The 24,914-nt window shown below is 44.9% G+C and overlaps 1 protein-coding gene across 2 annotated transcripts in view; it reads right to left on the bottom strand.

The window, feature by feature from the left end:
- Nucleotides 1–24,914, bottom strand: part of KDM3B (lysine demethylase 3B) — a 113,594-nt gene that overhangs the window by 18,603 nt on the left and 70,077 nt on the right. For both annotated transcript variants that reach the window (XM_045027268.1, XM_045027269.1), the window contains 9 exons: nucleotides 21,236–21,388; nucleotides 13,753–13,860; nucleotides 13,059–13,186; nucleotides 8,164–8,443; nucleotides 6,763–7,019; nucleotides 4,664–4,930; nucleotides 3,937–4,108; nucleotides 2,386–2,476; nucleotides 2,138–2,268 (listed from right to left, as the gene is read on the bottom strand). In XM_045027268.1, the coding sequence (XP_044883203.1) occupies nucleotides 2,138–2,268; nucleotides 2,386–2,476; nucleotides 3,937–4,108; nucleotides 4,664–4,930; nucleotides 6,763–7,019; nucleotides 8,164–8,443; nucleotides 13,059–13,186; nucleotides 13,753–13,860; nucleotides 21,236–21,388 (1,587 nt within the window). The remainder of the gene's footprint in view (nucleotides 1–2,137; nucleotides 2,269–2,385; nucleotides 2,477–3,936; nucleotides 4,109–4,663; nucleotides 4,931–6,762; nucleotides 7,020–8,163; nucleotides 8,444–13,058; nucleotides 13,187–13,752; nucleotides 13,861–21,235; nucleotides 21,389–24,914) is intronic.

The raw sequence follows: 24,914 nt of genomic DNA, 5'->3' as shown, positions 1-24,914 counted from the left end.
TTTTTTTTAAACATGAAGAAAAAATAATTTGTTTTTAATTCAAAATCAGATTGTATTTACATATTGCTAGTTCTTTACTCTCTTTCCACTTTATAGTCCTAAATTTCTCAAGTGGAGGTTTCAGATATTAGCGATCTTTTTTCTGATCAGAAATCTCACATTTAAAATGTTCTTCTATGCTAAAAAAACAAGCCCAGAGCCTCATTAACATTCTTACTGTGATAACAGTCAGTTTTGTGTTTGACAAGAGAACAGCCATTGATATATTTGCAACCCAACCCCACTTCTGATATACTGAACTTCCACAAGTAAAGAGATGAAGTTCTTCGACTAGGCTATATTTCTCCATCAGTATTTGTAGATTGGGACTTATGCTACTAAATCACATAGGATGGCTTTGAAAATCCCTCCCTTCTAAATATGGGATCAGGAGCCTAACTTTATGCTATTTTTGAAATTTTTGGACACTGTACAAAAAAGTTTACAATAATTTCTTTAATGTATTGAAGGCCTAAATAACTTTTCATTGTTAACACTGAAGACATTTTGGGGAGACAATGATTTTATGTCATTAAGAAAAAAAGTCTGCTAAATACACAGTTCTAGCCCCTGATACTGGAAACACTTATATACATGCTAAATTTTAAGCACATAAGTAGTTCAATTTAAATCAATGGGGCTTTTCCCTGTGAGTAAAGGTATCCTTAGGGAGTTGCAAGACAAGTAGCTTAAATTCTCAATACTGAGGTCATCAGATCCTCCTAGTGCATTAACAGTCATGGAATACAAAGCTACATATCAACGTGGAGTCCGGTGGCACCTTAAAGACTAACAGATTTATTTGGGCATCAGCTTTCGTGGGATGCATCTGAAGAAGTGGGTGTTTTACCCACGAAAGCTGATGCCCAAATAAATCCGTTAGTCTTTAAAGTGCCACTGGACTCCTCGTTTTTGTGGATACAGACTAACACGGCTACTCCTCTGATCCTTAAAGCTACATATCACTATTCTTGTGTATATTAATACTAGTTGTTTTTGCAGCACTATAAATTTACACACATTTCTAAAGAGCTATCACCATGCACAGTAGACAAATTAGAGGATTGGGCCAAAAGAAACCTGATGAGATTCAACAAGGACAAGTGAAGAGTTCTGCACTTAGGACAGAAGAATCCCATTCACTGTTATAGACTAGGGACTGAATGGTTAGGAAGCAGTTCTGCAGAAAAGGACCTAGGGGTTACAGTGGACGAGAAGCTGGATATGAGTCAACAGTGTGCCCTTGTTGCCAAGAAGGCTAATGGCATTTTGGGCTGTATAAGTCGGGGCATTGCCAGCAGATCGAGGGACGTGATCATTCCCCTCTATTCAACATTTGTGAGGCCTCATCTGGAGTACTGTATCCAGTTTTGGGCCCCACAATACAAGAAGGATGTGGAAAAATTGGAAGGATTCCAGCAGAGGGCAACAAAAATGATTAGGGGGCTGGAGCACATGACTTATGAGGAGAGGCTGAGGGAACTGGGATTGTTTAGTCTGCAGAAGAGAAGAATGAGGGGGGATTTGATAGCTACTTTCAACTACCTGAAAAGGGGGGTTCCAAAGAGGATGGATCTAGACTGTTCTCAGTGGTACCAAATGACAGAACAAGGAGTAATGGTCTCAAGTTGCAGTGGGGGAGGTTCAGGTTGGGTATTAGGAAAAACTTTTTCACTAGGAAGGTGGTGAAGCACTGGACTGGGTTACCTAGGGAGGTGGTGGAATCTCCTTCCTTAGAGGTTTTTAAGGTCAGGCTTGACAAAGCCCTGGCTGGGATGATTTAGTTGGGGACTGGTCCTGCTTTGAGCAGGGGGTTGGACTAGATGACCTCCTGAGGTCCCTTCCAACCCTGATATTCTATGACTCTAGTAGGAGCCAAATATATACATGGCATCTTATGGAGAAAGAAAATAAGCAAATTTAAAGGCACAAGTATCTTATTAGACCAACACTATGATATAAGCTAATGCATTGTAGGACAGTTCATTGCACTAGCTTTCTGTATGTTCCAATTGTCCATTGGACACAGATCAAAGGACAGAGACAACGTGGTAAAGAATAGTAAAAAAAAGGCCATTCCAGACCTTTTCACACATACCATATGCGTTGTACATTTTGGGACCCAGATCAGGCCGTACAAAGTAACTTGGCAGTCTAGAGGCCAGATTCAGTCTGCCATCCCTCTTGGTATACTCTGGGAGTGGGAGGTTCTCCATCAAATCCTCAAACCTAAAGAGGAACAGCAGAGAATACAGGAGTAGGACGACAGCACCAACAAAACTATATTGCTGAATAAGCACAAGTGTAACACGGTATCCTGTAGGTACTGCTCTTCAGCTCACTTACCTCGTAGGCATCATGTCTCTAAAATCCTCCCCTGGAGGCCAGTCCTTTAGTTTCAGTACCATTGGCTGCCCATCATCTGATCTCAGACGCTCTTGCAAGAGACAGACAAATTTTACTCAGCATGTTGCATCCTTGCCCACCACCCTTTGTCTTATTTATTTAGATTGTAAACTCCTTCAGGCAGAGACTTTGTATATTGCCCAGCATACAATGGACCCTGACCTCAGTTTGGGCTCTTAGGCGCTACTAGAATATACAAACAAAAACAAAAAGTTTTTGACTAATCAAAGAGATGAGGGGGAGAGACACCATATACCCAAAACAGAGGCTGAGGGATCCCTCTAACCTGCTAAATCTCACCCTGCAGAACTTTTCTGGGCCTGAAAGGTGGAGTTTTCTTGATCATTCACTCTTATTCTACTTCCACTGAGGTCAGAGTTTTATCATTGACTTCAACAGCAGCAGATTTAGATCAATGTTGAGTGACTTTGAAAATGCCACCCTATATCACTTTTGCCAACTTGGATTGTTTCCAAACCACCCCAAAATCCTTTCTGCCCAATGCAAAGAACGAGTAATGTGCTTCTTAGACAATCATACATCTGGGTGATGCTCTTACTCAAAGGTAGCAACCAATATGTTGAACACCAGGTGGAACGCATACCTCCCCGTTTCACAGAATACAACATATTCATAGAGCAGGACATTTTAGAATTGCTGAAGGACACTGAGTCAGACCTGTGATGTGAATGCATGCCCATTTTGGCAGGTAAAAGATGTCTGGGAGCACCTTCCGCCCCTTATGACAATATGATTCCCTCTCTACAGTTTGCTCCCAACATACCATAGTTTGCCCAAGAAATCATCTCTGGATCCAGATTACACTGAAAATTCCTTCCTGTTGCCAAACCTCCCACATCTGAAGGAGGTATTCAAGAAACTAGCAGAGAGCCACTTCAAACACTTCTCCTCCACCAATATGCCTTGGCCACTACATACATTCCTCCAGAGCGCTGAAGTAGCCAGCCTCAAGGATGAAGTGTGGGAGATAGCGGCAGACACAAAATTTTGGAAACTTATTACCGGAGAAGGCAAAAATGAAGGTAGAGATTTGTTATCAATGTGAAGTGTAAAACTAGCTTCAACTTAGCTTTCCCAAAGACGCAATTATAACAGCACAGAAGAGGTAAAGACAAAAAGCAGTAGGAGAGACATTGAAAGACATCTCCCAGGGTCTCTAAACAGGAACATTAGAGTACTGATCTCCTATGATACTGATCCACTTTGATAGGTGCATCAATACACACAGCTGTAAACCTGAGTTATCTGCTGTTTGAAATAGTTGGATAGGCCAAGCTGCACTTGGCCTAACCTTATTCTCCACGGTTCCATCATCCACTCTGTAGTGAGCCCCACAGTTATTTAAGGAGTGGCATGGACTTTACAGCAAGAGGCGCATCAGTTAGAACACAATATCTACCTTTTGGGGGTGAGGGGGAAGAGGGAAATAAGATAATGAAATGTGCTACTCTGCCATCAGCCTGCACTTACTGGAAATGATTTCAAAGCCATCCCAGAAGTCACGCACTTTCACATCTGAAATTATGGCGCAGTTCCTGCAGTTCACCAGATCAACATCCTGGTCTCCAAATTCTAGGCTGAAGGCCTCTGGTTTCCAGAGCTCTGACTTCAGCTTCTTATGGACTCCAGAGACCAGCACAGGCTGGGGAAAGAAAGGCAGGTGCTCATTCCATGATTTGCCAAATTTATTGCACATTCAGCCAAATCTCTCTCATTCTCAAGAGCTGGGATATTCTTGACCACCACCACATAGAAGAAAGGCACCTGAAATCAGCTTCCTTTTACATATAAATCCAATCCTTGCACATCAAGCAAAAAAAACTATTAAGAGGCAAAGTCAGCAAATCAAATTTCAGTTTCAGACAATGTGCAGCTGTCCTTGGAGGTTAGTCTGATTCCACATCCTCCCCCATCCCAAATGGATCTGAGGAAGCAATGTATATGTAACTAGATAAATCTACACTTGTAACCTAATGGCATCTGTTGCTATATGTTAAGAAACATTCCTCTCAAATAGTCATATGGAATGCCACAAAATTCAACTCTATTTTATACCCTCCCTCATACTTCACACAAAATTGCTCAGTCATGGACCTTCAAGAGCAGGAGTAGAAGAGCTTAAAGTAGCCCACAGGCTATAAGTGCAACCTGCACCAGGGTGTTCAATGAGAAAATCTGCCTATTTATTTTCTCTTACCTGGCCCTGTTTCCAACACTCCCTGAAGATCTTCCAGTTGTTTTTGTTGCTGGGGTCATGAAGACACAAGAGCCTTCCATCACAGAGCCAGGAATGGGATGTGTGTGGATCCAGCACATTTAATCCCATTACCATTTCCTTCACCTCTCTCTGCGTATCAGCCAAGTTACTTGCTCGTTTTGCAGCATCAGATGTCTTCTTATTTTCCACCACAGAAGCAATTATATGATCCAGGAAGTTGGGCAGACTGGCTTTGCTCTTGGCCCCCTAGAAGATACAACCCCAAAGGACAAGTTTAGTCTTACATAACTTACATAAGGATAACTCTGTTACATCAAAGAGATGTTCTCCTTATGCAAGTTCCTTTCTGTCAAGGAAATTCCGTTAGCAGAAGAACCGGTGAACAAATCAGTACAAGGTTAGGAATGCCATGGACTGTCCTCTACTGTTAGGGCTTGTGTGTATCTGCATTAATGGTGCTCAAACTACAACAAAAAACTGTAACCTTGTTACTAGAACCTTGCTGATTGCACTCCAAGCCATTTGGATTCACTGTTCAATTCACTGGGAAGTTTTTTGAGGCAAGGCAGATGCAAGTGAAACTGAAAGAGGCTGTAAAAGTTATGAATTTTAATAAAGGAAAGCCTAATACAGGCGTCTGATATCTTACTGGCCAGTCCCACTCCATATTGAACTTCACTAGCTTTCACGTAGCAAATTTTTTAATTGACTGAGCTCAGAGAAGCAACAAGAGATTTTTTTCTTGATGCATCTGACTCTACTCAGTCTATTTCACTGACCAGCACTGGCTTGCTCTGAATTCTTCTCTTCAGGTGCATGATTTTGTACCCCTTATTGCTAACGGTCAGGGGGGCCTGGTTCAGTACCTGTATGGAAAAGGTTGAGAACCACTGTTTTAATCATATGGATACTGCATGGCGTCACCACCAGGCACTTAATCTTAACTGTGCCCTATCTGTGCTTTTGAAGAACAGCAATGAAAACTGCCAATTCTCTGAGGAATACGAAGAAACCATAACACACCTCGTCACAGTGTTGCTAGGGAGAGTATGTGGTTAAGGAAAATGGAGTGAGTATAGGACATTCCTTCCTGACCCATGAAGCAATCCCTTTGCTTTGAAGCATGTGATGATCACCTGCATCATCTTCGTCTGCAAAACTACATATATTCTTAGTGTCAATATTTTCAGAGCCTTTTAAAAATCTATTCACAACTATTGGCCTTGGTTTTCTGTGGCAATGAACGCCTCTCCCTTTTAAACACATTCCATTCTTCTCTCCACCAATGGCAAACAACTTAAGTTGTTAAGATCCCATCTTCCCTAACTGATGCAAAGTTCAAGTATCCTACTATAAATATTAGACAGGCACTATATCCTTGTTCTTCAGTTGCATTATCTGTCTGCCACCAGCCATCAGCATAATCTGAGTACCTTCCACATAAAAAAAATCAACAGCAACAGCTAAGTCCCTAGTGGATTTCATGGAACCTCTGACTTTTCTTTTTGGAGTAAAAAGTCCAGTTGGAGTAGCATTTTTGGTTTTGATTGTTTAGGTTTTCTTCATTAATTTTTTGGGAGCAGAAGTTTGTTGGGGTTGGTTTTTTTAGTAGAAGGGTGTGTGTCAATGTGGTGTGTCGTTCTTTGGACAGAAAGGTGTTTTTAAAGAGGAAAGTTTTGCATTGTTTCTCATGACACTCAGACTCTAGATTTACCTAATCACCTCTAGAAGTTCGCCCCGTAGCTTGATCCCCACAACCAACACCAGAGATAAAATGGACTTAAATAAAGCAGGACCTCTGAGAAAAGACTGCTCCTAAACCAAGCTTTTATGGGGAAGCAGTACTTAACTAACTGCTTCCTCCCTCGCAGAATTTCTCCATGACTGTGCCAGATGAAGCCCCATAAAACTAACAACTGTGTTAAATCTTACAGCTCTTTTTGAAAAATGCTTTTGTTTCTACCACATGTTCCAAAATAATTCTGTTCAAATATAGATAAAACTGATAGACCCTACGGAATTCCCCTTAGAACAGTCCCCTTTGCAGGAAAAAAGGCAGGAAAGACAACATTACTCACCGTGGAAGCTGCAGAAAAGACTGGAGGAAAAGGAATTCCTGTATCTAGTGGGACCTGGGGCAGCTTTCCTGGCCCAGAGTGTAGCAGATCTCTGAGACTGGAGCCTTCAGCTTTGTTACTAGATGCAACTGGGCCCAACAAGAGACTATTAAACAGTTTGGGGGTTAATGGAGAAACCTTTGTACTGGAGTTGAAGGAATCCAATCCAAAGGGCGAATGGGATTCTTTATTGAGCACCGATCTCAGGGATCCAGCTTCTGTAAGGAAGATAAATCACAACTGGGTGAGACAAACATCATTAAAGATCCACAAAAGGCAAAGTGCTGTGAAGATGACTGTCCAAGTATTATCCTCCAATATAACATGGCTATAATCCTGTGACAAACCACAGTTCAGTTTACCTGGATGTTAAGGCTCAAGAATGATATTCGACAATACTAGATGAGGCACTGAGGCGTCTTTTGTAAACTTAAGCATCCTGTTCCAGCTATGCCTCACCAACAGCCTTAATACATCATGATAGGTTAAGAATTTGAAGGGTCCAGTAGACCCTTCCAAATTAGTTCTGGATTCTTCAGAATGAACACAGAACCCTTTTGCAGTAGAGAACACTATTGTTGATTAGGCCTATAGAACTAAGGAAACATTTGTGAACATGAAATTGAAAAGCGAAAACTGAAGAGATTTTCTGGGATTGTTAAAAAAAAGTCTATCACTGATAACCATGAACAAAATATAAAATTGTGTGCTATAATTCCTGTACTTCTAGCTATGTACAGTATAGAAGAGCTAGCCCACCCTGTCTTGAATGTAATGCTGCCTTTGTGAATAGGTCACACTCGACAGTTATATCCTTCCTGTAAGACATATTTCTGCAATGAAACGTTTCTTTCCTGATGTTTAGTTTTGTGTGTTTTTTTTTTAAATCTTCAAATGGAAGACCCCTTCCTTAAGCATACCTTCAGCCTCAAGGTGTTTAGGAAATGCACTTTTTATATTGCAGGCCAAACACTAAAATTAATTTTAGTTACTTTATGGAAACTGGTGCTAATTCTTATCTGAAGTGAATGTTAATCAGACTTTACATCAGGAGATCATTTCTACATACTCTCACAGAAAAGACACAGCATATATAACAGAATGGGTACTGGATAAATATGCCCACCCCTCCAGCCTCCCTTCCCACTCCCATATCCCTCCAGCTCCTGCATGTATGTTACTTCACAATCTCTTTCAGGAGGTTTCTACATGGTTAACCCCTATTTAAAGAAAAAAGATCCAAAGAGGCAAGTGCAGAGGAACAACCCTGGTCTTCCCTAAGCACTAGGGACTCCCTCCAAGGATGGTAACCAAGCAGCACTCCTTTGCTCCCAAACATTAAGGGGGAGATCGTTTCCTCACCTTTTGTTTCTTCTTTTGCTTTTTGTGTTGCTAAATCTGCAAGCCAGTGCAAGGCTGATGAGGGGGATGTTTCTGGACACAGTGGCCTGCTAGATTTTGTTTCAGTGGGGTTGCTCATTGGCGAGGTCTCTGTTTTCGCAGACTCCTCAGTTCTTCCATCTGTGGCCTCAGGTTTAGGATCAGCGTCCATTTCTAGCTGCCTCAACCCTACTGCCCCTGCCCCACTGGAGAAGGTGCCCTCACTTCCAGAGGCTGATGCACCAGGATTTATACTGGGAAGCTAAAAACAAAAAAGATATCACATGCTGCAGTCAAATGCTGACTTTGGGAAGAGAATTACATTTTTGATGGACCGGGGGGAAAAAATTAACCAGACAACAACAATATGACATGGTGATAATCTATCACTAGGGTGGGCTGTGAGGCTGGTAGAAGGCTTAATATGTTTTATCTTAAAAGAATGTGGAGATTATTGATTTTCTAACTCCAAAGCCATGAAGATCCTTGAAATGGCTTGAAGACCTTCATGATTTGAATGTTCAGTGACCAATCAGATCTGTACTTTTATGAATGCATTTTTGGAAGTGAATATAATGTAATGTACAATTTTTTATTTTTTGTGTGTGTCCACTGCTCCAGCTCTCAATATGCTATTTTATACTGTTAATCTGGGGCAGGCCTGCATGCATCCATCTCTATCACCTAGCACAGTGGAGCCCCAATCCCAATAAATATGGAGATTGTGGGAAGTTGAGAAGGGCAAAGTAACACTGAAACCACCCCCCTTTTTTTTCCCCCTTATCCACTCATCAGCTCTTGTCACATGCTTAAACAGTCCTTGCTGTAAAGAGCTCACAGTTTATCATATGCCAAGGACAATGGGGTTCTGATACCTAACTGGGGTCTTTAGTTGCTACATAAGACATGAGGATATATTTATGAGCAGTCTTTTTGCATTACTTCATGTTTTTATTTTATGGACTAGGCATTTCGGGATAGGTGCCCATAGTCCCATTTTAGAAATCTGAATAAATATTTCATATTGGCAATAAAACATAGGCACATAAGAAATGCCAGACTAATCAGATCCACACTTCATCTAATCCAGCATCCATTGATTTAAACAAAGGCATTATAGGATTTTCTATACTATTCTCAATCCCATTCCATTCCTGCAGCTGCACACTGAGAGGGGGTTTTCATTAAGTGAATAGGAAATAATAAATGGCTCTCTCTTATGTAGTATTTTTCATCAGTAGATCTCAAATCACTTTACAAAGGTAAGCATCATTATCCCCACAGTGACCAAGTCAGGAATAGAACCCAGGACTCCTGAGTCCCAGTCCAGTGCTCTATCCACGAGATCACATTGCCTCTTCACTGAGCTCTACAACAGGGGTCTCAAACATGCGGCCCGCAAAGTTATTTTCTGTGGCCTGCGACCTCCTCACAGCCCCCCCCCCCCCCAGCGTTTACCTAGAGCAGCTCTGCTCCCGCGCTGCTCCAGGAAGCGGAAAGAACATGGGAGAAGAGAGGCGCAGGGGCATGTGTTGATGATGCTTCAGGCACTGCCCCCAGCAGCTCCCATTGGCTGCGGTTCCCCGTTACCAGCCAATGGGAGATGCTGGGGGCGGTGCCTGAAGCAACAGCAACACATGCCCCTGTGCCCTTGCTCCCCCAAGTTCCGGCCACTTCCCAGAGCAGCACAGAGGGCAGGGTGGGCAGACAGGCAGGGAGCCTGCCCTGCCCCCAGTGCGCGCTGGGCCAGAGCCCGCCCCCTGAGCCCCTTGCCACACCCTGCACCCCGACCCTGCCACACCCCTCCTGCACCCCAAACCACTACCCTGAGCCCCCTGCTGCACCCCAATCCCCTGCTGTACCCTGCACCCTGACCCCCCTGCTGCACTCCGCACCCCTCCTGCACCCCCCGGGGGCAGGGAGGGGGCGGAATTGGGGTGGGTATTTCGGGGAAGGGGTTGGAATGGGGGCAGGGAGGGGTGGGAAGAGGTGGGGCAGGGACGGGGCCTCATGGAAGGGGTGAAGTGGGGGCAGGGCTGAGGGCGGCAGGGGGGAGGTGTCAGTAATGCGGCCCTCGGGCCAATGTACTAGTCCTCATTGACCCTCGTGGTCATTTGAGTTTGAGACCCCTGCTCTACAATGATACCCAGGTCCCTCTCCAGAGTTATTTAGTTTTAGAACCTTGTAAAGTCCATTGCAGTTTAATTTTTTCCCTGCATCTTGCAGACATTGAGCTTCATTTGTCATCATGCTGCCTATTCACCTAGAGTGGTTAGGTCTCTCAACTTCCTAACAATCTTCTCAGACTTATTTAAATAACTATTACAAGAAAATTTTGCTCTCTCTCTACTCACTCCCCTTTCCAGATCATTAATAAAACATATTAAACACTGGACTTATTACAAAACCTTGTGGCACCCTGATGTTAATCTTTTGCCAGGATGAAAATTAACTATTTAATTCCACTCTGACTTATGACAGTACTGTAGCTTATTTTTCAGTAATGATTATTTTCCTTGGCTGTCTCTTGAGTGGGACTTTATCAAAGGTCTTTTGAAAGTCTAAATAGTTACAATCAACCGCTTCTCCTTTATCCATGACTGTATTGAAACAGTCAGAGAATTCTAACCGATTAGAGAGAGAGTTTTTCTTTACAGAAACTGTGCTAGTTAGACTATTATATCATGACTAAGGCTGTGAGTTTGTCACATAGGTCAAGGATTCCATGACTTTCCGTGACCTCTAAGACTTCCGCAGCAGCCAGTGCACCTGGCCCGGGAGCCGCCCATGTAGCTCAGGCAGCCTTTGGGTCAGTCGCACTGGCCACTGCTGGGGCAGTCTCGAGCCACCACGGTCACCTCCCCCAGCAGCAGCATTAGTTTGGGTGTAGGAGAGGGCAGGGGCATGGGATGGGGTGAGGACTCTGGACAGCGCTTACCTTGGGGGGCTCCCCGGAAACAGCAACATTCCTCAGCTCCTAGGCAGAGGTGTAGCCAGGCACCTCTGTATGCTGCCTCTGCATGCAGGCACTGCCCCCACAGCTCTCATTGGCCGTGGTTCCCGGCCAATGGGAGCTGCGGAGCTAGTGCTTGGGGTGAAGGCAGCACGCAGACGTGCCTGGCCACGCCTCCGCCTAGGAACTGAGGGAGGGGGATGTCGCCGCTTCCGGGGAGATGCGGAGCCAGGTAGGGAGCCTGCCAGCCCTGTCAACTATCCCCATTCCCTCCCAGCACCAGCGGAGGTCCTGGGCTGTGCGCTGCCGCCCCTCTCCCCCCAAGCACCCGTGGCACCCCCAGGCAACCCCCTAAGATTTAGTCAGGGGTATATAGTGCAAGTCATGGACAGGTCACAAGCTTTGAATTTTTGTTTACTGCCTGTGGCCTGTCCATTATGTTTACTAAAAATACCCGTGACTAAAACATAGCCTTAATCATAACCAATAAAATATTATACTATTATATTTTTAATTATTGTTTCAATCAATTTGCGAAGTACAGATATAACACTTACTAGTCTGCAATTCCCCAGGCTGCTCTCAGACATTTTTCTTAAATACAGGTACAACATATTTGCCACCCTCCTATCCTCTAGGACTGTAGCTGTTTTTAATGAGAGATTACATATTTTGCTAGGTGGCCTGGTGACTTATTTTAAATCATCCGTTTGTTCCAGCATCTTTTCTTCTGACACCTCAGTCTCTGATAGTACCTCACCTTTATTGCCAGAAAAGAGCAGGTTTGAAGTAAATATCTCTAATATGCACTGCAGAGAAGATTGATGCAAAGAAATCATTTAGCTTCTCAGCAATATCCTCATACTTTCTGGCACTTCTAATACGCCTCTCACATTTCCCTGGTGTAATTTATACTCATGTTTAATGATTTCACTAGGGTCAGATATTCAAATGTGGAAGGATTTGTTTGGCTCAAATAGCGTCTCTAATGTACCATTTAGCCATAATGGTTTATCCCTTGGCTTCTTCATTTCCTTTTTCTTCATCAGTACACATTCCTTTTGAGACTTATTGTTCTTGTAAGTAGCATCTATGCCACCTCTAAAATTAAAAGTAAAGGAAGTAAAAACAGTCTTTTTGATTAACCTTCTCATTTTATTGATGTCTCCCTTCTTAAAATTTAGTGTCATTTTTTGATACCCTTTCTCCCCCATGGATGCTGAAACTACCTAATTATAATGTGGTCACTATCACTTAGTGGTTCAAGCTACCACTCCTTCTTGAATTAACTCATTTGTGTTACTTAGGATTAAGTAGAGAATAGTGGCTTCTCTTGTGTGTTCTAGAACTGTCTATTCCAAGAAGCAGTCAATCATTTCAAGTGTCAAGAATTGTTTCTCAAAACTTTGTCCTCCTGTGCTATTTTACTGCTTATATGTGGATGTTTGAAGTCCCACATCATCATCATCCTGCTAATTTTACCAAAGAGACAGCAAAATCTATGCATATATCAAATCAGGATAATATTTCAGAAAGCCATGAGAAATAAAGGAAATGCATTATGGCATATTCCCCATTGTACTTTTCCTTCAAGGTTTTGGCAGAGATACCATAAGTCTTTTACCATAACGTCTAAAGAAGAAAAAAAAAAGCCTAGCACAGACATCCAGCTAGCAAAGATTGGGCACGATATGCTTCTTACCTCAACAAGTTTCTGGGTGCCAGCAGTAGCGATGCTCTGCGATAATCCTGACTGAGTCAAGACATCCAGCAGAAGCCACTGAGATTCTAAGCCCCATGTTATACAGAGGTCAGACTACATGATCTAATGGCCCCTTTTGGCCTTAATATCTATGAATGCAATATTCAGAGTCCACAAAGGTGAAGCATAGGAATTCTATCTACGGATTCCCAGCTCACATACCTGTGACATCCCATTTGTGACAGCAGGTCTCAACACAGATTTGTTTTGTCGGTTAATACATGGACAGTTGGCTTTAATTCCCCATTTGCCTCTGGCTGCATGTACCATGTCTCCTATATTGTAAAGAGCTAGGAAGAAAGTTACAAGTTTTAATATATATGCCCATAAAAACTATGAAGTGAGGCCTTGACTAGTCACAAGAATCCTAAATTTTAAGGTTTCATGATCAAGATACATGTGTTAATCTGATAGTGCTGCATAACTATGCACACACAGGACTGGCTTTCAAAATCCAGAGACGTCATTATAACACTGAATACTTTTATTTTCCTTCAGAGGACAAGAGCACTAGTACCGTCCTCACAAATTAAACTGCATTTGGTTCATATCTTTTGAAAAGACTTCTGAAAATTAAAACAAGAGTCATGTGCTTCATGTCTGCAAATCTTAGGAGCAGCATATTGGAAATGTTTTATCACCTTATATTAGCAACTTATTCTTATCTGCACTATTTTCATCTTTTTCTCCCCACCTTCCTCCAAGAGAATGTCTTTCCCCCCATATTACCGCCTCCCTGATCCCTCCCAAATAAGGAGACAACTAGAAAACAAAACTATCACACTGCCTCCTCTCCTGCCTCCCAAAATAGGGAAGAAGATATCTGGAAACCAGAAGGAAGCAGTTCAAGTATTACCTGTTCCAGGGATGATCTGTGTTGGCATAAGATTCTCTGGTTCATGGGACTGCCCCTTTGCACACTTCAACCATGAGAAAACCTCCTCATCACCAATCTCCTCTGTTTCTGAAATGGACAGAACCATGTCATTTACTACCCTGCAAAAAGTCACTGAAGCTTTACAGAGCAGCAAGCTGTTTCTGTATATATTTCTTCACTACAACAGTTAGCTCAAGTTAGGCCTGATTTACACTTAAAATTTAGATAGACATAACTAACATAACATAACATACATTGCTCAGGGGGTGCATTTGGCATAGTTATGCTAACCTAACCCATGGTGTAGGCGCGCCTAAGTGGACAAAAGAATGCTTCCATCAACCTAGCTACTACGGTGATAAAAAAACCCTTCCGTAACTGTAGAAAGCATCTGCACTACAGCAGCATTGCCACAGCGCTGTAGCTGTGCTGCTGTAACACAAGACTTGAATATACTTGTTACTCCACTCCAGCTAGCCTAGCTTGCATATCCTGATTGAGCAACCACACTACAAAACACTCAAATTACAGAGAGTGATTTGATTAGCAGCTGATGAGCTGTTGTAACTCAAACTGCTAAATCCCCACAGATTACTAGCTGTAATTTGCTTCCTCTGCAGTACAAGAACCAGCTGGTTTGAGTTCAAAGCACTATTTAAGCCAGGTATTTCTGCACACGGACAGCAGTCTGGTTAGTGGCAAAGCTAAGTTATCCCTTGAGCTAACAATGCAGTGAAGACAAGCTCTATGTGACTGTTTGTTGCTTCAGTTTAATCTCAGAGCTGCAAAGAACAATGGATTAACCACCTCCCAGTTCTGGTGAGCACAAAGTTTTGTGAAATGGTAACTCAGGGATCTGCAGTAAAAGTCAATCAGTACGGAACCCACATCAACTTCTTGTTTCCCACTCTGCCCACTCCAATTCATACAAAAACAAAGCTGCTAAATCATGTTGCTCTGATCACAGTACCCCCCCATTAGATAGATTCCAGCTTCTAATTCTAATCTTTAGAGCTCTTCATATTCTATCCCTTGCTGCTTAATTTGTCACACTCCCATTCCTCCAGTCAATGATTGACAGCCTTGTCCATCCATTTGTCTACTTCTTCTCTGCTGTGCCTTACACAGAATGCCTTTTTTGAACTGATTTGCAAAGCAGCTATCCTTCCATCTTCAAATCTCTCAAAATCTACTTCTGCCATGATACCTACCAGATGCCAGCCAATTAACGATGACTGGGTTGAAAGGCAGTCTGAGAGACAAGAAGTTTATTTTAAAAGCCTGATTTTGAACCATCAAGTTGTGCCCACCATATCAGCCTATTTAACAGCATGAATTTATAGTTACGCCACTCCTCTATCTCCCATTTCATACTCCACTCATGGCATCGTATCTTAAACTTAATTCCAAGATCTTTTGGACAGGGATTATATGTCTAGTCTGTTTGTATAGCACCTACCACAACAGAGACCTGTTCCCAACTGAAGCTTTTAGACACTACTCCAATGCAAATGATTAATAAATATATATACACACCCCAAATAATTGTAATTATTTATGCTTTTTTATTAAGTGTGAGAAGAATGCTTATTCAATGAAGGTTACACTAAGCAAATCATACCTCGGAGCAGCCACACACAAAATCTGATTGTCTGCCCCTGGTGAGCACTGAAATAATTCATATTTTACTCTTCACACTGAGAGAACAGGCACTTCCTACATGCCCAGGAATAAAATAGGATGTCACCATCCTTTGACTTCAGGAAAAAAAAACAAACCTCTGCCACAATGCAAAACTAATTACTAGAATCAAAAATTGCTATACTGGACTGGATCAGTGGTCCATATAGTCCAATATCCTCTCTCCAAAGATGGTCAGTTCAGATTCTTCAGGAAAAGGTGCAAAAAGCCCTGTAGAAGACAGCTATAGAATAATCTGCCCATAGGCAGTTTCCGGCTAACCCCCTCACTGTTACAGGTTTATTTATATTCTAAAGCTTCAGGGTTTATATTGCTTCCAAAACTCTTGATTTTTATTTATTTTAATCTGCTAAACCAGGGGTGGGCAAACTTTTTGGCCTGACAGTCACATCTGGGTTGGGAAATTGTATGCAGGGCCATGAATGTAGGACTGGGGCAGGGCGGTGGGGTGCGGGATAGAGTGTGAGAGGAGGTGCGGTATGCAAGAAGGGGCTCAGGAGTGCAGAAGGGGTGCGGCAGGGGGCTCAGGGCAACAGGGTTGAGGGGCAGGAGGGGTTCAGGGTGCAGGCTCTGGCCCGGCCCCACTTACCTTGAGCAGCTCCAGGATGGCAGTGGCATGCAGCGGGGATAAGGCAGGCGCCCTGCCTGCCCTGGCCCTGCGCCACTCCCGTAAGCGACTAGCATGTCTGGCAGTGGCTCCTGAGGGTGGTGTGGGGCAAGCGGCTCTGTTGTGCGCTTCCCTCACCTGTAGGTACCAGCCCTGAAGCTCCCATTGGCCACGGTTCCCCATTCCCAGCCAATGGGAGCTGTGAGGGGCGGTGTCTGCAGGCGAGGGTAGCATACTGAGCCCTTTGCACCCCTGCCCCCGTGGGCCACAGGGAAGTGGTGCTGCCTGCTTCTGGGAGCAGCGCTGGGCCAGGGCAGGCAGGGATCCTGCCTTAGACCCACGGTGCCAGAGGGATGGCAACCCCGCGGGCCAGACTGAAACCCCTGACAGGCTGCATCCAGCCTGTGGGCCATAGATTGCCCTCCCCTGTGCTAAACTCTTGGCCTCGTGGCAGTCCGTTTCACAGGCTAATTTTGTGTTATATAAAAAAATATTTCCTTGTACCCATTTTAAACTTGCTGCCTTTAAATTTCAATGCCCCCTTGTTTTAGAGAAGAGCCAGTAGGCCCTCCATTCCTCTGGCCATCTTATTGCCTATGAGGAGACAGGAAGAGGTTGGCTTGTTCAGCCTAACAAAGAGTGAGAGGGAATACAATTGTTCTCTATAAATACATTGGGAGTGGGAAGGGGATAAACACCAGGGAGGGTGAAGAGTTATTTAAGTTCAAGAACAATGTTGGCACAAGAACAAAGGAGTATAAACTGTCCATGAAAAAATTCAGCCTGGAAATTAAAAGGAGGTTTCTAAACATCAGAAGAGTGAGGTTCTGGAACAGCCTCCCAATAGAAGTTGTGGGGTGGAGTGGGATAACTTACTTAGTTTTAAGAGTGAGCTGGACAAATTTGTAAGTGGGATTGTATGATGGGGGTCCTTGTGATGGGGGGGGGGTGACTTGGAAGTCCTTGAGGTCCCTTCCCGCTTATGTCCCTAAATCTCATGCAGCAGCCAGTCACCTGCAGGGGTCAGGAAAGGTTCCCCTCCCCACACACACACAAAATGTATCCTGTTGGGTTTTTTGTCTTCTTCCTCTGAAGCACCAGAGATGGCCTCAGCTGGAGATGTGACTTTTGATGTGGCACCAAACACTCTCTCAGTCACATGTTCAGGATCTAATTGTTTGCTATATGTGGGGTCTGGAAAGCATTTTCCCCTGGTCAGATAGGTAGTGACCTTGGGAGGTTTTCACCTTCCTCTGCAGCATGTGGGTCACTTGACAGGATTATCTGGGTATAACTAAATTAATTTCCTGACTCTGCAGGGGCCTCAGGCACTGTGCAGCTTGGATCCTCCTATTCTCTGCTTGTGGCACATAATAGTTTAGTCTCCTGTAGGCTGTGATATTTTGGTTGTTAGGTTTAGTGTGCAGGTCCTGGGTGGGGTTTGTGGCCTGCGATATACGAAGGTCAAATTAGATGATCTGTGCTGTTACGACTGCCGGCGGAGGCACTTTCGCCAGCTCATAGCAGTAGCGGGTGCAGGCAGTGATCCAGGATGAAATCCTCTGAGCAGACACTGGGCAGCCTTTCATCCTGTCTGCCACTGCAACGAACAGCTGTGTTGACCTGCAAAACAGCTTTATCCTGTCAATGTAGAAGGCAAGCGCCCTCCTGACGTCCAGGGCATGTAACCTGCATTCCTCTTCTGATTTATGAGGCTTTGGGAAGAAGACAGGTAAGTATATATCCTGGCCGGTATGAACTGGGAAACTACCTTGGGCAGGAAAGCTGGGTGCAGCTGCAACTGCACCATATCCTTGTAGAATACCATACAGGGCGGTTCTGAAGTAAGTGCCCTGATCTCAGACATCCTGTGTGCAGAGATTATTGCAACCAGGAACGAAACCTTCCAGGAGAGAAGAAGAGGAGAGCAGGAAGCCAGAGTCTCAAAGGGGGGCCCCTATGAGCTGCGACAGCACGAGATTCAAGCCCCCCTAGCACCTAGTGGTCCAAGGACCCACAACCAGATCGAATGGTAGGGACGAAGACGCTGAGGAAAGAACAAGGCGGATCTGGGGAGCTGACTGAGACGCACCTCAAGCGCACCTTCAAAAATGAGTGCTTCTGGCCCCCAAGATGCTTTGCCGGGCTGGGGTTCACGGGGGAGTGGGAGGAGGAAGGGTGGCAGCGATGACTAAAGCTCGTGTCTCTATCCCTTCTTCTTGCAGACCCCTGTCCAGGCTGCCAAAGCCTTGGCAGCGGCCGGAACTGCTTCCTCACTGATTGTGGCGTATCCAGACCCAGAGAGTGAGGGGTGGCCAGAGTGTCCTTTAGGCCATGCAGCCGTGCATCAGTCTGCTCTGCAAAGAGACCATTCTCATCAAATGGGAGATCTTGACTTGAGGCCGGCATTTCCTGTGACAGGCCAGCAGTCTGACGCCAGGAGCTGCACCTCATAACCACTGCCGATGCAACCACCCTAGCCAGCAAGTCGGACACGTCCCACGCCATTTGGAGGGAGCACCTCGCTCCTGCAGTACCCTCCTCCACCAGGGTACCAAACTCCTGGGGTAGGGACTCCTTGAACTTATGGAGGGAGTCCCAAGTTGTATCTGCCCAAAAGAGCCTTGTGGTTCACCACCCGGAACTGAAGGCTGGCAGTGGAATAAATCTTCCTCTCAAAAAGGTCCAGTCTCTTGGCCTCTTTATTTTTGGGGGTCGAACTAGGGTGCCCCTGTTTGGCCTTCTCTTTGGCCGCAGAGAGGACCAGTGAGCCTGGAGGCGGGTGGGTTTACAAGTACTCGAACCCTTTGGCTGGGAGGTATTGACGATGGAGTTTGCCAGTGGCCTTTAAGATCCCCATCATGCATCATGGGCAGGAGTAGATGCCGAGAGTGCCTGTTCAGCCATCTCCTCCACCTCCACGCCCATCACTTCTCAGCCACCCACCGAAGCAGGGCCTGGTGCTCTTTGAGGCTGGCCCCGCCACCACCTCATGTGGGGATGAGGATGAGGACTGGACCACTGGGGGAGGCCCCAGAGCATCATCCTCCACAGAGAAAGGGGTTTTGGAGTGGGCACTCGCTCCTCTAACCTGACCTCTAAGTACACTTCATGCACCAAGCCCAGTGTTGCCGGTGCTGTCAGCTGTTGCTCTGATGCGGCAGCCAATGAATGGTGCAAAGGGGGCATCGGCATCACTTCCTTTCCACCCCCTCAGCTGTAAGGGGAATGAGGCAGGAGTCTGCCACAAAGTATTTGTAGTGGCTTGAATCATTTTAATGAGTGGCAATGCCACTCTGGATGGATGTTCAGGGGTTAATGTGTTCACAATGGGGTCATCAGACTCGACCACCTCCTCAGCCTGTAGCCCCATGTTATGGGCAACCCTGCGCAACAGTTCTTGGTGTGCTCTATTATCAACGAGGGGGTGGCCCAGTGGACAAAGACCCCGCCACCACCTGATCCATCGAGGACAATGACAAAGTCCTAGGCGGTACCAGGCCCTCCTGTCCCTCTGGACGTGTTCTGCTCGGTGCCGTGCTGTTCAGCGCGGACAGTGGCCTTGGTGCCAGTGGTGGATCCAGGACCTGGACGGGGCTCTGCACCATGGAAAGAAGCTGTCTCGGTGCCTCGAGGCGGGGGCTGGTGCCGAGGTGGTAAAGGCGTGCGTCCTTCTGAAATTACAAACTGGGAGTCCCTGGAGTAAAGTGCCCTGGGCTGGTAGTATGACCATGGGGTCCAGAAAAGCCATTGCGCAGGCTCCTGCCACAGCACCATCCCCATCTCCTGCCTGTAGCAGCGCCGCTCTGATCGGTGACAACTGCGCCTAGAATCGTAGGAATCTGCCTCCGAGTCCAATCATGAGGAACCTGAGCACGTAGACCACGGTGGTGCCAAGCGGAGAAGGCGAGTGATGCCTCATCATTGCAGGCTTGCCTCTAGATGGTGCCGGGTCTGTCTTGGCTGGTGCGGGACTGCGGAGCCGTCATGGCAATCAAGCCCCTGGCTGCCTCAAATGTGTCTGGGGTGGAAGGGAGATCCAGCTACTCCACGTGGCACACTCTAGCAGGAGAATCCAACAGCATCCGACTTGCCGGACCCCTTTGCAGGCCCGAAGTCAATAGTGCTGACTCCTGTGAGACCGGCGCCAGATGCCCCAGCACAGGACGCACACTGCTCTCACTGTGGGCAAGCACCCTCTATCCATCTTCTTGTGCCGCTTATGCGGCACCGGTGAGCAAGAGTGGTGCTGTGTTGCCTCCGCAGGCTTCAGGGCCGGGGAGTGATGGTGCTGAGGGTCTCTATGCCTAGAGTCCTTCCTTGGTGCCATTTCTCTAACGGATGCCAGAGTGCTTCACATGGAGGTACTCAGTGCAGAGTCCTGGTGGCCCGGAGCCAGCTGGGGATGGAGGGCTGCCTCCATAAGGAGTTGTTTGAGCCTGAAGTACCTTTCCTTCTTTGTTCACGGGCAGAACCCTTTGAAGATCTTGCAGTGATCTGGTCTGATGTGCCACCCCCAGACACTTAGGGCAGGAGTCATGGTGTCCCCTGTAGGCATGGGCTTGTGGCAGGTACCACACATCTTAAACCTTTGGGATTGAGGCATGCTCCGAAGACCAAGAGGGGAAGCCCCCCACTTCTATTTAACTAACTACTAAGACTAACACTAACTAATGAACTATTTACAGGATAATCAAGAGTCCGATCACTAGGAAATATACTTGCCAAGACAAGAGAGACATGCAGCTCTTACGACTGTCAATGGCAGTACGAAGGAACTGAAGAGGTGGTGGGTCGGCAAGGACCTATATACACCGCCATAAAGGCTCGATTCCAGGGGTCTCCACACCCAACCCAACAGGTACCACTAGGGGAAAACCTTTCAACGACTGTGCACGCAGTGCATGCACACCTACTTGGAATCAACATGAGCAAGCACTCGAAGAACAGGGAAGATAGGATGGCAGCAGGGGAGTACAGGGCAGAACAGAACAGAAAAAAATCTTCACTCTGCACCTCCCCCACTTTGTCAAACCCCTCCAACCTCTCACACCAGTACTCCCTAACTCACCCTTAAAAACTCAGCTAGTTCTCACGAGTTTTTTACCTGGAAACTAGCCAGTTAAAAGGGGTGTGGACAAATCCGGTACTCACCGCTACGTGGACGGTTCTTCCTCAGCCGATAACAGTCCAGACAGACTCCAAAACCACATTTGCGACAAACCCAATGAATATTGAAGAGGGTTGTCTCACATACATCGCACATCTCCCTCACACCACGGACAGCTCGCTTCCAGGCTACTTTCTCTACAAAGAAAAGGAGGAACATTTCACGAATGAACACTTGGATAATGGATTGCACAGCCCAGTGCGTAGCCCCACATGCTATCTTGAAGCACAGGACAGTCTACACTAGAGTAGGTCTCAATGCAAAAGCTATTTGGGAGTAATGAAGGAGACCTGTGGGCAGCAATACCCCTATATCACCACAGGAACGGAGCTTCTCCTTGCGCTGGCAGAGCTGGATCATAGAATCTAGCATAGCTCAGTCTGTCAGCAAAGTCAGGCCCTGCTGGGTGGGGGAAGTGGCATGTCCCTTCCCCTGAAGATCCTGGTGCTCTTCTGGGATGGGGGCTGCACAACGGGGCCACCCCCTAAAGATAGCAGGATGGAAGGATACAAGCCTTCACACTAGAGCAGGGGTATGTGAGTGGACTGGGCAGCATATCACAGGCAATGCACGGGGGCAGAGACTTGGGGGGGTGGGGGAGGGGAGGAGAGCCACCAGACAGCAACACATTTGTTTCATGTTTGGGTGGTTTGTAATTTTTTTTGGTAGGAGGCGGGGGAGGGAGACAGCACTGGCCAAGGGTGGGTGAGCTAAGGGTGTTCCAGGAATCTTACCCACTGACTGGGACCTCACTGGTTAGGCAACAATTTCTCTAATGGGACAAGAGGCGGCAGTATTTTCACACTCTTCACTGTCGCGAGTGAAAGTGGAGGCAGGAAAATCCAGGGAAGGATGAGGAGTTGATCTGAGAGAGTCAGCTAGGTATTAACAAAATGAGTACTTCACCAGTACTTCAGTCTTTTGTTTATGTGGCTGGAAGGCAAGAGTTCTACCTGCTGCACATGTTGAAGGATAAAGTTGGCTATCAGCATGTGTAGCAGCTCCGATTTGCTGCCCTTCCCTTTCAAGTAGGGGAAAGGCAGCTAATTGGTGGAGATTTCTCCACAGACTAGAAGTGTCTATAAGGAAAAGCCATAGAATTAGCATGTCTGGGGGGGTGTACGCATACAGAACCAGTGGATGGGTGACTAAAGAATGAACTGTATCTGGGGAGTACATACAATAGGCATAAGGTGGGCATGGGTGTAAAACTGCTAATATGTATCAAAATTCATGAGCATTTATCTGAATTAATGTAAATATAAACTAAAACCTGTAGGATTACAATTTGTAAATGTTGGTAGGTGTGTCAAATAACTTTGTTCCAATTTTGAAAAAAAAAGGCAAACTATTTAAATCTAGGTAACAATTTTTCAGCTGGATGTTGTAAATATGTAAAAAAAGTTACAAAGTGAGAGAGAACCCACTGGTTTTAACTCTTAAACAGAGAATATATTTAATTACAAAAATATTGTTTCCCTCTTTTACATACTCAATTTCTTGAAATTTTTTCTTTAAACAGGAAGGCTCTCTATTCATGGTTTCTACCAAAAGGTAAAGCTGATTTTGTAAGTGTGAAGAAAAATTTGAACCATTTGAGTTAAGGAAAGTTACACTTTCTTTCTTAGGTTTCAGAGTGGTAGCTGGGTTAGTCTGTATCAGCAAAAAGAATGAGGAATACTTGTGGCACCTTAGAGACTAACAAATTTATTTGGGCATAAACTTCTGTAGGCTAAAACCCACTTCATTGGATGCATGCAGTGGAAAATACAGTAGGAAGATCTATATACACAGAGAACATGAAAAAAATGGGTGTTGCCATACCAGCTATAACGAGACTAATCAATTAAGGTGGGCTATTATCAGCAGGAGAAAAAGAACTTTTGTAGTGATAATCAGGATGGCTCATTTCCAACAGTTGACAAGAAGGTGTGAGTAACAGTAGGGGAAAAATTAGCATGGGGAAATAGTTTTACTTTGTGTAATGACCCATGCACTCCGTCTTTATTCAAGCCTAATTTAATGGTGTCCACCTGGCAAATTAATTCCAATTCAGCAGTTTCTCATTGGAGTCTGTTTTTGAAGTTTTTTTGTGGGAGTATTGTGACTTTTAGGTCTGTAATTGAGTGACCAGGGAGGTTCAAGTGTTCTCAGACTGGTTTTTGAATGTTATAATTGTTAAAGTCTGATTTGTGTCCATTTATTCTTTTGCATAGAGACTGTCCGGTTTGGCCAATGTACATGGCAGAGGGGCATTGCTGGCACATGATGGTAGATGTGCAGGTGAACGAGCCTCTGATAGTGTGGCTGATGTGATTAGGTCCTATGATGGTGTCCCTTGAATACATGTGTGACAGAGTTGGCAACAGGCTTTGTTGCAATGATAGGTTAGTGTTTTTGTTGCGTGGTGTGTGGTTGCTGGTGAGTATTTGCTTCAGGTTGGGGGGCTGTCTGTAAGCGAGGACTGGCCTGTCTCCCAAGATCTGAGAGAGTGAGGGATCGTCCTTCATTTTTATGGCTGACTTAGAACAACGCTTCCTCAGCTCTCATCCCCTAACGCCCCTACTCTACTTGCGCTACATGATGACATCATCATCTGGACCCATAATCAGCTCAGCTTTTTCTTGGGGCATTAGAGGAGGCAAGATGGGGTGAGATGAGGGCTGTACTATGTTAGGATGGTGCAAAGGAGTGAATTTTGGTTGTACAGGCAGTCTGCAGTGGATTCAAGAAGTTCAGCCATTAAGAAATCACAATAAATAGCATATGCATCCATGATCAGTGGCTCAAAGTCTTACTCTATCCCAAAGTAGAGCTGCCTATGTGAACAGTAGATTACATTCATTTCCATTTTCTCAGGGTCTTGGGTCAGTCAGTTGCTGAAGGAAAATAATTTTTGCATTTCCTTATTTAATATAGAATTAACAGTTTCTGGCAAACTTATTTGTTCTTTCACAGGACAAACTGCTCTGACGGAAGAGGGAACTCCCTGAAGATGGTCTCAGTTTCTCTCACACTCTAGAGGAAGAAACACAACCTCCTCTTTGGAAGAAGGAAAGCAGAAGTGTTACAATGGGGATCAAATTTTATTCCTTCAGTCTAGGGCTGTCAATTAATTGCAGTTAACTCACGCGATTAACTCAAAAAAAAGTAAGCAGGATTAAAAAAATTAATCGCGATTGATCAGTTTTAATTGCACTGTTAAACAATAGATTACCAATTGAAATTTAATATTTTGATGATTTTCTACATTTTCATGTATACTGTATTCTGCGTTGTAATTGAAATCAAAGTGTATATTATTTATTACAAATTTGCACTGTAAAAATGATAAACCAAAGAAATTGTATGAGGTGAATTGAAAAATACTATTACTGTAGTGCAATCTCTGTCATGAAAGTGCAACTTATATAAATGTAGGGTTTTTTTTGTTGTGGGTTTTTTTTTTTAAACCACATAATTGCACCCAAAAACAAAACAATGTAAAACTTCAGAGCCTACAAGTCCACTCAATCCTACTAGGTTTTCAGCCAATCGCTAAGACAAATAAGTTTGTTTACATTTACATGAGAGAATTCTGCCTTTTTCTTACTTGCAACGTCACCAGAAAGTGAGAACAGGTATTTGCATGGCACTTTCGTAGCCGGCATTGCAAGGTATTTA

Source organism: Mauremys mutica, chromosome 8 (genome assembly GCF_020497125.1).
Source record: "Mauremys mutica isolate MM-2020 ecotype Southern chromosome 8, ASM2049712v1, whole genome shotgun sequence".
In the NCBI taxonomy this organism is placed as follows: Eukaryota; Metazoa; Chordata; order Testudines; family Geoemydidae; genus Mauremys; species Mauremys mutica.
Note: the sequence above shows the minus strand (reverse complement) of the source record. Positions and strands in the feature narration are given on the sequence as shown.